Source organism: Monomorium pharaonis, chromosome 6 (genome assembly GCF_013373865.1).
Source record: "Monomorium pharaonis isolate MP-MQ-018 chromosome 6, ASM1337386v2, whole genome shotgun sequence".
NCBI lineage: Eukaryota > Metazoa > Arthropoda > Insecta > Hymenoptera > Formicidae > Monomorium > Monomorium pharaonis.
The window spans coordinates 24,496,571-24,512,480 of NC_050472.1; the positions used below are offsets into that span (position 1 = coordinate 24,496,571).

The window sequence follows — 15,910 nt, forward strand, 5'->3', positions numbered from 1 at the left end:
TCGTCGCACCCGGCGTCCGTGCGTGCGTGACTGATGTAAACAAGCGACGTCGTCGTCGCCGTTGCTGCTGCAAATCGCACACATTCGTCGCATCAGCAGCTCGGAACGCTCAGATGTTAATTGAAGGTAATATTAATTATAGCTAAGTCAAAATCTGGTTTAAATTTACTTTTAAATTAGCTTTGTACGTAAAGAGTTAAAATTATTAATAAACAATAAATTTATACAGCTCGTCTCAACAGGCAACATGTTTTCGAGATTAAATATTTAAAATTGTTATCATCTGTTGAAATATTGCTGAAATTATTATGATAGTAGTAAGAAAGATAATAATTGCTTTTTCTTTTAGTAATATGCCTTCTTACAAGTTGCGCAACTTCTTACAAGTTGCGCAATCTTCCTTACTTCGAGCACGGCTACTTTACCAAATGGCATAGCTGAAAAATGATTTTAAGCAACGTGAATGCAACATATTGTTAGAATAAGATTTGTAGTATAGAACCTATCTGAGTTGTTATTATATATAAATGTGTTATTGTGATAACACAAATGCAGCAATTGTATCTATACATTTTCATTAAAAATCTTTTGATAATTAATAATTATAGTTAAAATTAAGACTAAAATTATTTTTGTGTTTGTAAATTTGAATTTGGCTGATGTAAACAAATTTTTTTCAGGAACAATTATGAGCCCGATTAAATAACTATGACAAGCTTTATAGAATTCTTATTAACATTAATCCAATGTACGTACTCGGTTTAAGTTTTGGTCAATCATTTTATCGATACGTTCATCCACAAACTAACTCAATCCCAGCCTAATTCAACAAGAAGCGAATTGGCTCAGCCAATGCTGCGAGATGGAAATAAGTCAACTCGTAAGAAGGCATATTACTGGAAGAAAAAGCAATTATTATCTTTCTTACTACTATCGTAATAATTTCAGCAATATTTCAATAGATAATAATAATTTTAAATATTTAATCTCGAAAACATGTTGCTTGTTGAGACGAGCTTTATAAATTTATTGTCTATTAATATTTTTAACTCTTTACATACAAATTAAATTTTGTTATTTTTTTTCTTAAATTGAAATTTATGAAAGAACACAAAATCACAAAAGAAAAAATATATAGCTCTAGGTTTCCACATAAACCTTATTTGTTACTTCATGTAAACTTAATTTACAAATAAAACGTTAATTTTATTTGATAATTCATGTTATAATTATATCTTGAATAATTTAATTTAGAAAAGATTTAAATTCTTTTAATTATTTCTAGATCGTCTAAACATTCAAAATCGATTTTATTTTTTAGATAATTGAACATGTCACAAAAAACTATCTTATAATTAGTTTGCAGGAGACGATCTACTTCTAAAAAAATTGTCTTTAATATCGGTATTTCAATCAAAGGATCCACGGCCATCCCTCAAGTCAATAAAGTGTGCATTGCTTAACAGTTTTTAATTTATTTATTCAATAGTCTTGCGTATATTACAAATAAAGCGCCGACTATTACACGGTAATCACATATTTTAAGGAAGAGCACGTACATTTTACGCCATTTACATTGTTCGCTATTGTTTGATTAATATTCAGCGTGTCTCTGTTTAAGTCGCCGAAGGGAAATCAGGCGCGGAAACATGTCCAACTCGTTCGCGCTCGGATCAAATTCCGTACAATCCTCTTCCTCTCGATCATTTCGTCCGCATAGTTTCCGGATATATGAGCAACAACTGTTTCCTTACGAGGGAAACACTGACGTTTTCGTGGTGCCTCAGCCTCACACGGCCGATTAATCTCCCCTTTTTGTTTCCTACGTCTTAAAGATGAGCTTGAGTTAGCAGCAAAAACGCATTATGTACAATGTCAGCAGAGTTACGGACTTCTTCGGATTTCTTCTCGCATTATTTAAAAAAATTAAATGCTCCTCAAAGAACACATTTGCGAGTTCACTCGTTTTGCTTTATGTTCTTACATTGTCGTGTATGTATACGCGATACAAGCCTTAATTGTACTCGCTCACGATTTCATACCAACGCCTTAAATTTTAATATAACGCGTCCGTTGCATATATTTATTTATATATATTCTTTTTTTATTTTACCCCTTATATAAATACACATTTTGTTCTCTTTGTGAACATAGGAGCTTCCTTGAGTCAACGCATTTGCTGTCTGCCTGTGTTAGAATATTATTTTATATTTCATATATAAAAAGACAATAAAACTGCAGTCAGACCGATCCTGTCAAGCGCGAAACTCAGGGAGAGAAAAAGAGAGAGAGAGATAGAGAGAAGTAGTTAGGAAAAAATTAGGTCCGTAAGATCGTCGTTGTTGCACGTGTGCATAACAATGTTGTAATAAGTAAGCTGGCCCTTTATTGCATGAAACCCAACTGAAAATGGAGATGAATCAAATAAGACAGAGACTCTTCTTTATTTACATAGGAATTTTCACGAGTACGAGTTATAAGATCTCATCGTACGCCACAATATCCTAATAATAAGAATATTTTCCTATCATTACACATATATGCATATGTATATATACATGTATATAAACACGTATGTAGGCTGATTTGTCTCTATTGCTCTTCAAGAAAATTCAGTACCTCCTTGCTTGAGCACAGAATGAAAGGAAAAATTATTACGCGTTATATTATAATTATTACTGAAGTAAAGAGTGTAAAAGCTAAATCTTGAATATAAAGATACGAATTAAAAATAACTGTAAAGTTAAAATGGCATGATTTTTCAATAATAGTTCGAATACATCAAGACATCACGATAAGAAGATCGCTCATACATGTATATTATGTATATATGTGTATATACACAACATATATTCCTCTTTATTAAATAATATAACGTCAATGTATTTCCTATTGTAGCATCATATACGATTCCCTTACAGCAATAATTTTGCAATTTTTTTCTACTACATCTTAAAGATTTTTTCTGTATGTAGAATATTTATCTTCGAGATAAATGAATAATTAAAAAAATAACGTATAATTTTCGTAATTAATGGTTGAAAAGTACACAATAGCAGTATATAACTTATATATTATATATATATAATTCTCGTCTAAAATTATGAGTATTGCCGTATAAGTTTCCAAACCTACTGAGCTACGTTTTACAATTTTTCTATTTGCTTATTTTGGAATCGATTTTCTACAAAAGATTAAATAATCCATAAAAGATGTAGAGATCTAAAGTCTGTAAATTATAATCGTAAATTTTGGAAAGAAAATATATATATTTATATAGGTACTGAAAAATGGTTTCTTTATAGTAAGAGGAGAAGGGACGTTAGTGATTATAATTGAAAAATATAGATCTATAATTATTGGTAGGATGTAATGTATTGAAGAATGGTAATTGTTACTAGGAGCTTCACAAAATCTTGATCAGTACTGTCATACTAACAAGCCATCAACTAAGCGTTTAATTAAACGTTAATTTGTGTGTGTGCATCATTGCCTCTTTCTTTTTCGCTTATAATAATACACTTTACAAACCACAGTGATTTATAGTCGTTTTGCGCTGTTGTCAATTTACCAGATAATTTACCGATTTATTTATAATGTCTTTCGCCTCGAACATTCTCGACATAAAATTGTACACTACAAAATCCAAACATCAACAATACAATAAATAATTAACATTTCTATTTAAAAAAAGTGCAACAGGCATTAAAAATTATAACATGCTCGATAAAATTTTAACAGCACTAATAATCTCCCCCTATTGGTTTATTTCTCTCTCTTCTATATCTATTAAATATTTATAAATACAACTTTGATATACCATTTTCTAAATTGCATGAAACTTCAAATAAACTATTCTTTATCCGCAACGAATTGCGCAAGTATGAATATATCTGTATATATACCTATGCACGCAGGCATCTATATACATATAAACATACTTTTTGTATGTATAAATGTGTGTATGTGTGTATTAGTAAGTTATGTGTGTTAGTAACTTGTGATATTGTTTACGAATAATACTAAATATATGTCAAATGATATTAAATAGATATTCACCCAACATACTCCTATATAGTTCAGATACATAATATTATATTTGTTACACAACAATCATAATGCTATTTGCACTGAAAATCAATTGATGTAACATACGATGTGTTCTAACTCTTGTCGTTCTTCTTGTCGGGAACAAATCAAATATACAATATCTACATGCGCGAAAATGTTGAAATTTTTCTAACAAACTCAATAGTAATATGTTCGTATACCACGTCATTACGTGTACTATATACCTAAATTTTGACATACTTTCCTAATAGTGTTCATAAATATTTCACTACTGCTTCCTCTTTTTACAGTTAATATATCATTTTACTAATGCCGTAAACACGAATATACTCTGTTTAAATTAAAAAAAAAAGAGAGAGAGAGAGAGATTCTCATTCTCTAGTCTCAATTTTAAGATAAAAAAAACTCAATATTAATAATAATCAATTCTATTAAGTGCATAAAAATAATTAAATCACAAATGTAACAGCTTTCAAGAGACTAATGTGATATATAATAAATAGCATTGTAAATATAATTGGAATAGTGAATATTACTACATGTATCAACACAAATTCACAAGTTTTATCGTTAGAAAAGAAACTCATTATTAAACTTGCTATACTTACTATATTATGTGTAAAAAGCAAATGTACAATTTATTTTGATTGATACATGTCTCTTACGTGTTTATATCAAATTGTATTTATTAAAAAAACAAGAAATCGAAAAGAGAGTTAAATGTAAAAATTCAATGTTGCCTGTATCTTTATAAATAATAGCATATACATTTCAACAAGGAGTATACTCAACAATTATCTTGGCGGCCAGCGCTTATCACTTAAATCTCTCTCTGAGATTGTTTTCTGAAATAGAGCCATAGGAATCCAAATGCCTCACGCGTTTCCTTGTTATTTTTTTCAAATATTAATTTTGATCACTTTTTAATGTTTGAAAACGTCTTCTTTTTTGGTATACGATTTAAATTGACAATATCTCAACGCAAATGGGCAGACGAATCAGTACATTTGTATCTAGCATGTGTCTGTGAAAATGCATGTAGATCGCTATTTAATATTATCAAATATTAAATTAGTAATGGACTTTATTTCGTCATTTTAGAAAAGAAATATTTCCATATGTATATATATATGTATCTTCTATTTTTCTCTTTTATTTTCATTAAAAATGTATTATATAATTTTTAATCTAAAAAGTTTCAGGGATTTGTTTTTTTATAAATTTCTCTTTAGATTTGATAAAACTCCTGTCACAACACAAACACGTGATTGACACATTTGTAAAAGAACAGATTGTACCCCAAATCTACATTTCTCAGAAACATGCTACGGATATCAATTTGTAAGCGATAAGCTACTTACAAATTGATATTAATGTGCTGATTGGACTGGCCAGTTGCGTTGATTACGGTTCATTTCCTTAAACTATCTTTGCTACTTGCACGACTGGTTGAGGCTGTACTAGATTCTCCTGGTCCACCAGTACCACCCGCATCGCCATTGATGCTGGAACCAGCGAGTGAAGCGGTGGGCGTTACTGGTGCTGAACGCCTCCTTACTTTCGTTAAAGCTTTGTCCAATCTTTGTATGAATGCATCCACATCGGATCTTTTCATGCCTAACGCTGCCGCAGCAGTCAGATATGGAACTCTGTAATTGCTGTTGTGTGCACCCCAGCCTACATTAGCAATTTAAATAAATACATATTAAGAAACGGAAATGATTTTCAGTATGATTTACAGAAATAACATGCACATATTCATAAAACACACACACACACACACACACACACACACACATATATAATGTATTGTCATATATGTCAATAAAGTTATATTTTCTTAAAATGTTAATGTTTTAAAATATTTAGAAATACATACCTTCAAATTTATGTGAAACAATGTGCTTAGAATCCGTGGTCGTTATTACTCTAGTACCGCTAACATTACGAAGAAATAGCATTGATCCTAACATAGTAACTTGTTTGTTGTCGTGTTGATGGCTTAAACACTGAAGAGTCATAGCCATGGATATTGGATTGCCCTTAGTGTCTAATAGCCTCTCCCCATGCCTTGTCGCTAATTTTCCCAGCTCCTCTTTCAGGTAGGAATACATTTCTTTACGTTGAGCAATCAATTGTTTGTACCCTGCCATCCCAAGGCTTAGCAGCGTTATCATCACGTCCATGACGGAGCTCGCGCTCGCGCGTCCTGGATACATTTTCGATATGCGATCTAAGAGATTCTTGTCGAAAGAGCCTATGACTGCACCGCCCACCGGAACCAAAAAGTTTTTGTCCGTGCTCTGAACAAAAGCATCCACCCGACCCTTCCTCGATGCTTCTTGTATGAGATGCATACACCTTGTGCTCTGCAAGCTTTCGGCAATATAGTGCAATACATTTAGTAAGATCTCTTTCTATCAGAATACACTGATCAATATTTTGAAACTAAAGTCAACACACATTTAGAGATCTTCGAATAAAAATTTTACGTCTGATGTTGAGCCGACGAATACCGTTGATTGTTTTAGTCCCAAAATATTAGCTTAAAACTATACATAAAAAAATCATGCATCTTTTTACACTTACCCGTAAGCATTATTCACGAGATGTGGTATATTGTATTGGCTGCAGAGAGCCGCAATCACGTCCACAGAGTCGCACGCTCTAGGCGCGAAACAGCTGGTCGTCGTGAGCACACATGCAACACTTTCGCCTAGGGCTGCCATTTGCGCTTCGAGTCTCTGCATGTCGGTCTTTAATTCATCCCCTACTATTTGCATCTCGATAACGATAGGCTCTAATCCGGCCGTGATTATAGACTTGAAGCTAGACTTTTGGTCAATTCTAGGCCATAGAACGTATTTCGCTCGTGGTCTGTCTTGCTTAAGCGTTAACATACATAGGACTAGGCTCATTCCCGTGGCCATTGGTGATAGGAAGCAGCCTGCTATGCTCTTCACTCCTGCGATCGAAAATATTCTTGTTAGATAACCTTTTATATTAACAAAAAAAAAAGCAAAGAAATAAATTATAGGGCTGATCTAGGGAAAATTTTTTTTTAAATTCTTCATATAATATTTCAAAATTTCTGTTTTTATAACTTTCCAGAAAACTTTCCAGATTTTGTATACGAATTGAAACACTTTTAAAAAGTTGTTGAAAAATTCTGCATCCTTTTTAGAATTCTTTATATTTATGAAATATACTAAAATTTCCCATTCTTTAAGTTATTTCTAAAGAAGATTTATAAAATTGGAAAAGATTTAAGATACTTTTTTAAGGAAATCTTTACAAATTTAAAATATAAATTTTTTAAATATTAAAATCTGTTTATCAGGAAAACCTTTTTGTGATCAATCTGATATAAAGATTTATAATTTCTCTCTTCTCTCTGCCACATTTTAAATAAATAAATTCCTTAAGTGATTTTAAATATATATGAAACGTTTCATATTTTCTACTACTTTTTTACTAAATATATAATATCCTTGCATTCTCTTACCCATATATCGTATAACTTCAAGCACTAAGGAGTTAGTTAATTTATACATTAAGCTGCTACCAGCAGCTTTTGGTTGTACTTCTTCTAAATCACCAGATCTACCTATGCCGTGTCCCATACGAAAGTGTCGTCTCGCAACAATATTCGAAACGATCCTTGCCTCGCGCTCGCCAACGCTACAATTCGAGGGGAAGTTATTGCTATCCATTTGTGAGAGGTCGGACAGAAATGCTTCTATCGTCGCATCGTCCCAGCCCTCTTCTGGCCATTTTCGCTGTTTATCAGAAAGAAACATACATATTACAAAGAGATACATATTGTACGAAGTTCTCAACAATAAGCAAATATGTAGAATAATGTTAAAATAGAAATAATGAGAAAAATTGTATTAATGGTGACATTTATATTAGATATTAATCAAATAAATATAATTGATGAATGTGTGTGAACACATAGATTTAAGATAATATTGTAAACAAGAGAGAAATAAAACATGTGGAAAATATTATTTTTCTATTAATAAGAGATTAATCAACCATTTGTTTGTAATATAGATTATATTCTTGTTGAAATAAAGTTGTATGATATTTGATCAGTCGCCAGTAGAATGTACTATCTTTTTCTAAAGTAGAACATTTTTCAATCAATTACATAGGTTGAATGAAAAAATTATCAAGTTATTGTAAACAATTTTGAGGGGTAAAGTAAATAATAGATTTTCATCTCTAATGTCTCTTAAAGTGTTCCGCCAAATGATAAAGTTACACTGGTAGCTAATCAAGTATTGCATATGATGATCTTATCTCAGATAAGGATAAAATCTGTATCACAAACAAATAATGGGCCAGCCTCTTATTAATGAAACGAGTAGTACGTTTTCCAGGTGTTCATATTATTATATCTATCACCTGCAAGCTAAAGTAAATAAATTACATTACATTCATAAAGTTCATCTTGCGCTAAAGAGACTTACATGCTCGATGAAATGCCGTATGAGGTTTTCACGAGACTTCTTGGCATTCAAGCCTTGTTGTACATAGGTCGAGGGTATCAACCTCTCCGCCAAGCTAAACGCCTGATTATTCATTTTCTCAGTTTGTGTATGATGAACGAGTCTCTCAATTACTTAATCCACGTACATACGTCGATCTTCCTCAGTGCATCGTCGCTTTGATAATCAGCAGAAAGTGATTACCATTGCGGGTCATGTCATCAGCTGTTTGCACTCGGCTACAGAAGAGCGTCGTTAAAAAGAGACACCGTCGTGTAAACAATAGCAAGAAAAAATAAATAAATAAAAGAAACTAGCATTGGCAATGCTAATTGACAATCGTTAATCTCCAGATATCTATTAATAATTTAGTAGAGGGTCGAACAGTGCGGACGAAGCAAGTTGGACGCTCGGCTGACATCCAGCAAGAACTACAAAACATACCATAACCATAAATACGTCGGAAAAGAAAACGCTTTGCCCGTGACAAAAAAAAAAGGGAATGATCGCAACTCTCAAAGGTCTTAACGCAATACTTACGAGGTACAGGATGTGAAAATCTGTGCAAAATTTGCGTGTAAGGAAGACAGGGATGGTGTATGTGTGTGGTATGCGTGGTGTATGAAATGAAAACACAAAATACCGCTGAGCGAGAAAACCAAATTTATTGAAACGAAAAAAAAAAACACAACTTAAAGGTACAGAACAGATTGTATCCTCGTGATAACGCCACGCGAGAACAGAAGTATACAGAACAGAACCAAACTGAACATCGTCAAGTACAGTACGACGAACACGTAGTGCATGTGTCCCCGAGATGAGACGTAGCAGCGCAATGCAACAAATGGAGAGGAACGGACTCCCCGAGCGCGAAGAGGTGACGCGGGGGGGGGGGGGGGAGAGGAGACGAGGGAGGTGGCCTCGTCCTTGACGTGGAGGCTGTTCAGCGTCGGTCGTCGCTTCCGCGAAGAGAAACGTAGGCCAACGCGTTACCGCGAGCGAGGCGAACCGCGAGGAAACGAATCGGTGCGCTCTCCTTTTTTTTTTTTCTCTCTCTCTCTCTCTCTCTCTTAGTCGATTTAAAGGTTATGTGAACGCGCTACGAGAGCCGTGAGTCGTCAAGTCGCCGCGTCCCCGACGAAGATTCCATACCCGAGGTTCGAGATGTAGTGGGCGAGACGATGGGCGAGGCGAAGCGGAGCGCGGGACGGGACGACGCGACGCGACGAGGCGCGATACCCGGAACTCAGCCCGCGCTGGCTGGGGGAATACGCTGCCCGAGGAAGCCTCGAGGGTATCACCGCGGGTGCATGGCTCACGGACGCGCACTCTCTCGAGGCATCACCATCACCACCACTACCACCACCACCACCACTACACACTCTGGAGCGGCCGTCCCGTAAAAATCTCGGAAAGTGGGTTGGGCCACCCGACGACGCGCGCGGGCGACGCGAGCGTGCGTACGTACGTGCGTGCGTTTCGTGCGTGCGTTCGGCTCTGCGTCGCGTTAACTTGTCTCACTAACCGCGACGACGACGACGCATCGCCGATAAGAGAGCGGAAGCAACGAACAGCGAGAGGAGACTGCGTGACTCCCTATCGCGTCGGTAGGGACCCTTCTCTTCCTCCTCCCCCTCTTTTCTCACCCTTGTTTGCCTCTTTCCCCCTTCGGTCGGTGGTGTCGGAAGAGATCTCACCGCAACGCGATGACGGTGGACCCTTTACCTCTCGCCCCGCGTAAGGCCCGCGAAGATGCGCCGCGAGTCGTGACCGCGGCGTGACGGAGGGGCGCGGGAGAGGGACGTGCGGAGAGCGCGGCGAGGTCGTCGCCTAAATCGGATTAGTTTTATGCAACTCGCGATGACCGACTGCGAGCGACGTCGTATTCATTTCATGTTAACGGCGACGGACTGTCACCCACTCCGCGGCGTTCGTCGTCGACGACGACGACCACGACGACGGCGACAGCAAGAGGTCGACAACGACGACTACTACGACTACTACGGCGGGCGACAGGATGATGAGGGGCGCGTACGCGTGTTGGAGGCTCGCGAGGATCACGAGGCACGGGCTTTTACCTCCTTTTTCTTCTTCTACTTCTCCTCTTACTACTACTGCTATACTTCCTACTACCGTCGCTCCACCGTGGATCACGGCGCACGACGGCCGACGACGACGGAGCGACGACAGGGTCGACAGGTCACGCACGGCGCCACGGACCGTCGGCGCCGACGGCGGCGTTTCCACGGCGGGACGGAGTGCGCCGCGCGTTACTCGCGCCACGACCATCCGACAGGTGCACCATTTATTGTTTAATTACGTTGTCCGTTTACCTATCTCCCTCCTCCCTCCCCCATCCGTCCGCGAAACCCGGGTCAAGTGTATCCTCCGCGACGTCCTATGCATGCCACTGAGGAAGACGAGGAAGAGAAGCGACGCACCCTCTCTGCACTCTTACGCGTGAATTCGTGCGATAATTCTTTGGAAGAATGTTTTTTTTTTTTTTTTTTTTGTAGTGTCGGATATGCTTCCAGGAACGAGCTTCAATCGTCATAACATATATGAGTAATAATTTCCTATACATAATAATGCCTTGACTATTGGAGATGCAAAATTTTTTTCAATTCCAGAATGTCCAGAATATGGGGGAAAAATTATATAAAGCCATCAAAGTTACAATTGCATGGAAAACTTTTCGACTTTGCTCGTATATATGTCTCGAAGAGAATGTGGAGGGGGAGATGACATCTCTCCTTTAAACGCAATTGATACAATTCACGTTTGATGCAACGTCCGATTACGATGTGTATAACGCGTCCATTTTCATCAGTGTAGATTAATTTTGATTTCAATTTAACTTATTTTCTATCTCTTTCGCTCTATAAAAACTAAAACAAAGTAAAAAGTAAAGTTAAATCGAGATTAAAGTTTATCTGCATTGATAAAAGTGTAGAACATACATATATATAAGTATATGAGAATACGAAACGAGCGTTGTAAACGCTGTAACGCAATTTTCTATCGATTCCCCGGACCCCGTATTTTTCTCTCTTTACATTAATTATTACGTGCATTATTAATCATTTGTATCGATCTTTTTCTCTCGAGAAGTTCTTGCTGGACGCATCAAATAAAAAAAGACCCACGAAGAAAAAAAACGCGAATTAGGCCAAGTAAAAAGCTTGTAATAATCATTCTTATTAATGTATAATTAATTTTAATCTCGGATTAACTTACCATTTATCTTTTGTGATTTTCAGAATTTGAAAAAGATAAAAAGTAAGCTAAGCCGAGATTAAATTTAATCTACATTACTGAAAATGGACATAAAACTCGTATCAGACCACGCACTGAAAATTGGAGGAGTGTGAATTGAAGATCTAGAATTCGATAAATCAGATTAATCAAATTTAATTTTAATTTGTTTTGATTGATGGAATTTTAATCTTTGGAATCCTCATTTTAGTGAAAAATTTTCTTCAAAATTATTATATAGGTTGGAACTTTTCAGAAACACTAAGAAAATCTACATCTCAATTTCTATGATTCTACGTTTATAAATTTTTGAATATTTTAAGAATTTTCTTAGTTCTACAAAATATTGTAGATTTTTTCAGATTTTATACAATTTTATTAGAAATAGTAAAAGAAAGAATAAAAACCGCTTATAAAGTCAAAGTTGGTTAGAGTTTGCTGTATATTTTAATCAATCTTCTATTTAAGAAATGTACAAACGTTTCGGGACAATGTTTTCCATATACAAATCCTCGGTATACAAATAAATTTTCTCACAGTTACAAGAACTTAGTGCAGTCAATACATGTACTAGAATAGTGATCGTCGTAATGCAAGTCTAAATTTTTCTTGAAATGCAGACAAAATTAGAAAGTTCTTTTTTTCTGGCTTTTATATGCCTTTTATATTTTCATTGATTATTATTTTATTTTAAAATATTTTTTCATTATTTAATCACTACCTTTATATTAACTAGATTACATCTGAATTTGTTGATAGAATGCAAGAATCCGGTATGAACAAGAATTGTATCAAAATAAGTAGGTACGTGGTAATGGCACCAGCCATCTAAAAAAGATTACGAAAGAATAATTACATTTATATAACAAAAACAAATGATCGATTACTTACAGTAGTGAGAAGCGTAGCATCTAGAGTAAATGCTTTTACTGAGAATATATTCTTGCAATGCTTTAATTGCAGGGAAAATAGTTGCAACTGTAACGTCAGATAGTAAGATCGAAAAATTTATTCAGAATTGGAAGTAGTTATAAGTCGGATAATATGTTAAAAATTACATTAATAAGACATCATCAAAAAGATATATAAAGTATACAAATAAGTTACATATTTTTAATCTACCTCATATTTTATTTGCTCATCGCTGGTGTTATTAAGCACGTAATGAACGGCGATGTTGATCTCTGCAGCTTGATTTTTGGCGCTTTCGCAAGTCCATATTATCAATAGCATTTTTAGAGAAAAATATGTCGTATTCACTATCAAAGACAAATCATAAGCCTGGTTGCTATAATTATTTACTACCATGCCAATTTTCCAATGCATTAGGTAGAAGTATAGTACGAAAGTGACTTGCATGAAAGTCGTAATTATAGTAGCAAGAAGTTGCAAATTAAAAATCATGTTTAGCACTTGCACTGTATCGGTGATCATTAAATGTTGCTTCTTCAAAGCTTTGATTTTTATTAGCAAGAATGGATTTCTTTGCTTGTGATAGGTTTCCTTCAGTACATATGACTTATCGTTCATCATAATTTTTTGCAGATTTACCAGATTGTCGTTGATTTGCTTGAAACAAGCTTTTATTACACAAACACAATTCATGTATAGCATGTCGATTTGAAACATCAACAAGTCGACATATAGTATGTAAATAAATCCCAAAACATAAGGATTTTTTATGAATAACATCAAGTCGTAGATGATTATAAAAAAGACACCCAAAATATCTTTGGCATGGATTAGTCTAGATAGATTTTGATATGATTCCGAGGGTAATCTTAAAGAGACTTTCAGTAGAGTTTGAATTAAACGCATTCGTGGCTTATTTAAAATAAATGTGACGATTATTATAGAAATGCTAGAAATGGCGCAGTAAATGTTTAGAAGTTTTTGGGGAATGTTTATATGTTCAAATTCAGATATAGTACAAAACACCATTAGTACATAAGTGCAGTAATAGCAGATAAAGATAATTGATAGAAAACAGCCTTGTTTACAAGTCTTGATGGTTTCAGTTTTGATCTTGTATGGAAATATTCCCAGAATGTAGCAAAAAGTTAAGCAGGGATACATCAGTGATTCAAAATTCGTGGCATGGAATAGCTGCCATATATTTCCTTTTTTTTTGAATCTTTGGAACTTCGATGATAATTCGAACATATTTACCGAAGTATTATAAGAGAACAAAAATCTTTATTGTAGATTATAATCAAATAAATATCAATTACGTCAATGAGTGTTAATGTTAAAACTTTAGTGTTAATGTGTTCACATTTTTTCTTTTTAATATAACTTTTTAATATTTTCACAGCAAATGCGTAAAATGATGTAAACTTTTTGTAATGTCTATTCCTGACGAATTTAATTTGAAAACTGCTAACACAATTTTTATATTGTATAGCAAAATGGGACTAAAGAGTATGACGACAAAATAACTATGGTTTTCGAAACATACGTAAAACAATTGTTTGTAATTGCTGTATAATTTACTATCTTGCGTATCTCGATTATGTACAAAACGAATAAGCATTATCGATAAGATCTATTAGATTCATGTATTGTTAAGTACAAATTATAATAAATATCTATATTTATCTGAGTAAAGTCTAGAAAAACAAATTTTTATTTTAAACTAATAGTTATTTTGATCGATATTTGATAAATTTTATATAGTACGATAGTACAATTATTTATTTAAAACAATTAGATAAAGTAATTGGATTTTCCGTATTTAATACTGCTATTGTGCTTATTATGAAGTTTTTCAGATTTCTTAATTTTAATTAAATTCATATTAAATGTATCTATAGATAAATAAAACATTATAATAGAAATATACATCTTATGCTGATATATAAAATCAAGGAAACCAAATTTTTACTTTAAATAAAATAAACAGTTTTTTTTAATCAACATAGTGTATTTAATGTACTTTTTACGTAGACTATATTCGACTTTCGTAATAATTGTGACCATATCAAAATTGAGAATGTTCATTAAAAGATTCCTACGGCATTTTACAATGATTACAATAATTAAAACAAGTGATAGAATACTGACAGAATAGGACTTTTTAATTTTACTATTGAGAAAAATTTAGAATTGCATTACGACGATCATTATTCTAGTGCCACCAGACAATTTGAATGCATAGTATAAACTTTAAAGTACTACAAGTGATACTATAAAACACACAGCTAAAAAATTACGTGATACACACGTATTAAAAAAAAAAATATATATCTGTAAGAAGTGTTCACGGATGCTGCATCTAAATATTGCAATGTAAAAAAAAAACGCGAAATTTCATTGAGAAATCAATCGCTTGATTCGCGCCGTCATCATTTTAGAAAATAATGAAATATCTTTACTTTCTTCTCAAAATGTATTTTTGCATGCTGCGCGACTTCACCTTTCTCTTTGTATTAAAGCTAAACTTCTACCACGAGCTATTTTGATTCGTTTGAGTTTTCGCGCGCTCACGTATCGCTCGGCAATGCTGCCACAATAAGAAACGCGTCGCGTCACCGTTGATTTCATTACACTCATAAATTCGTTTTTCACAAATAAACTTTATTTTTATTTACCATCGCGATTGATTTCCGATTAATTCCCAATCGAAAAGATGCTAAGTTTCTGCCTCCTCTCTGTCGCGCGCGTCGATCCATGTCCTAGAGACTTTTCGCCGCGATGCACCGGTTGGCGCATCTGCCGGCCGAGGTCGCCGCAGTTCAGTGAATTGACCTCAGTACGCCGTGAAGCTGCATCGAGGGAGGGTACGGCCATCGGTCGATCAATCGACTTGTCATACTTCAGATGACAGCTCGTAGAGTCGCGAGCGATTTTGTGAGCGGGAACCATCGATTTTCGCATCCGTCGTGAAAACGATAACAGATCTTGCTGGCAAGGTACGAAAATGGACGTGTATTTCCGCGCTAACCTTACGTTGACAGCACGAAGCATACGTGCTTGTATGCCTTTGTGTCTGTGCTTTATGCAGAGAGAGTGAGTGAGAGAGGGCGGGGAAGGGGGAGAGACGGGCATGAAAACCTGTTTACTTTCCTTCCACGCGTTTCTGGCGTAAA

At 34.9% G+C, this 15,910-nt stretch overlaps 2 protein-coding genes and 1 long non-coding RNA gene across 15 annotated transcripts in view; 2 read left to right on the top strand and 1 right to left on the bottom strand.

The window, feature by feature from the left end:
- Nucleotides 1-4,411, top strand: LOC118646336. Its single transcript, XR_004963901.1, has 2 exons — nt 1-126; nt 350-4,411. It is a non-coding gene; the product is annotated as an uncharacterized LOC118646336 (long non-coding RNA).
- Nucleotides 2,211-10,151, bottom strand: LOC105830784 (O-phosphoseryl-tRNA(Sec) selenium transferase). 5 transcript variants are annotated; one of them, XM_012670347.3, is made up of 6 exons: nt 9,720-10,151; nt 8,550-8,806; nt 7,577-7,850; nt 6,661-7,036; nt 5,951-6,447; nt 5,483-5,748 (listed from the first exon to the last, which is right to left on the bottom strand). In XM_012670347.3, exons 2-6 carry the CDS (start codon nt 8,661-8,663, stop codon nt 5,483-5,485), a joined length of 1,527 nt encoding a protein of 508 aa, XP_012525801.1. In that variant the 5' UTR covers nt 8,664-8,806; nt 9,720-10,151. The 5 variants fall into 5 exon arrangements, with proteins under 5 accessions (XP_028046493.1, XP_012525801.1, XP_012525798.1 ...); XM_012670344.3 differs by having other exon boundaries at nt 8,550-8,998; XM_012670348.3 differs by having other exon boundaries at nt 9,108-10,151.
- The window catches only part of LOC105830783 (cytosolic purine 5'-nucleotidase), a 19,251-nt gene continuing 13,377 nt past the window's right edge, over nt 10,037-15,910 (top strand). For 2 of the 9 annotated variants that reach the window (XM_012670338.2, XM_028190691.1), the window contains exon 1: nt 10,037-10,174. Coding sequence is in view for 3 of the 9 variants with exons in the window: in XM_012670333.3 (XP_012525787.1) it covers nt 10,585-10,863 (279 nt within the window). In the remaining 6 variants the exon portion in view is untranslated. Of the gene's footprint in view, nt 10,175-10,392; nt 10,864-11,197; nt 15,734-15,910 lie in introns of those variants that run through there. The other 7 variants (XM_028190688.2, XM_028190687.1, XM_036288978.1 and 4 more) reach the window with 6 other exon arrangements.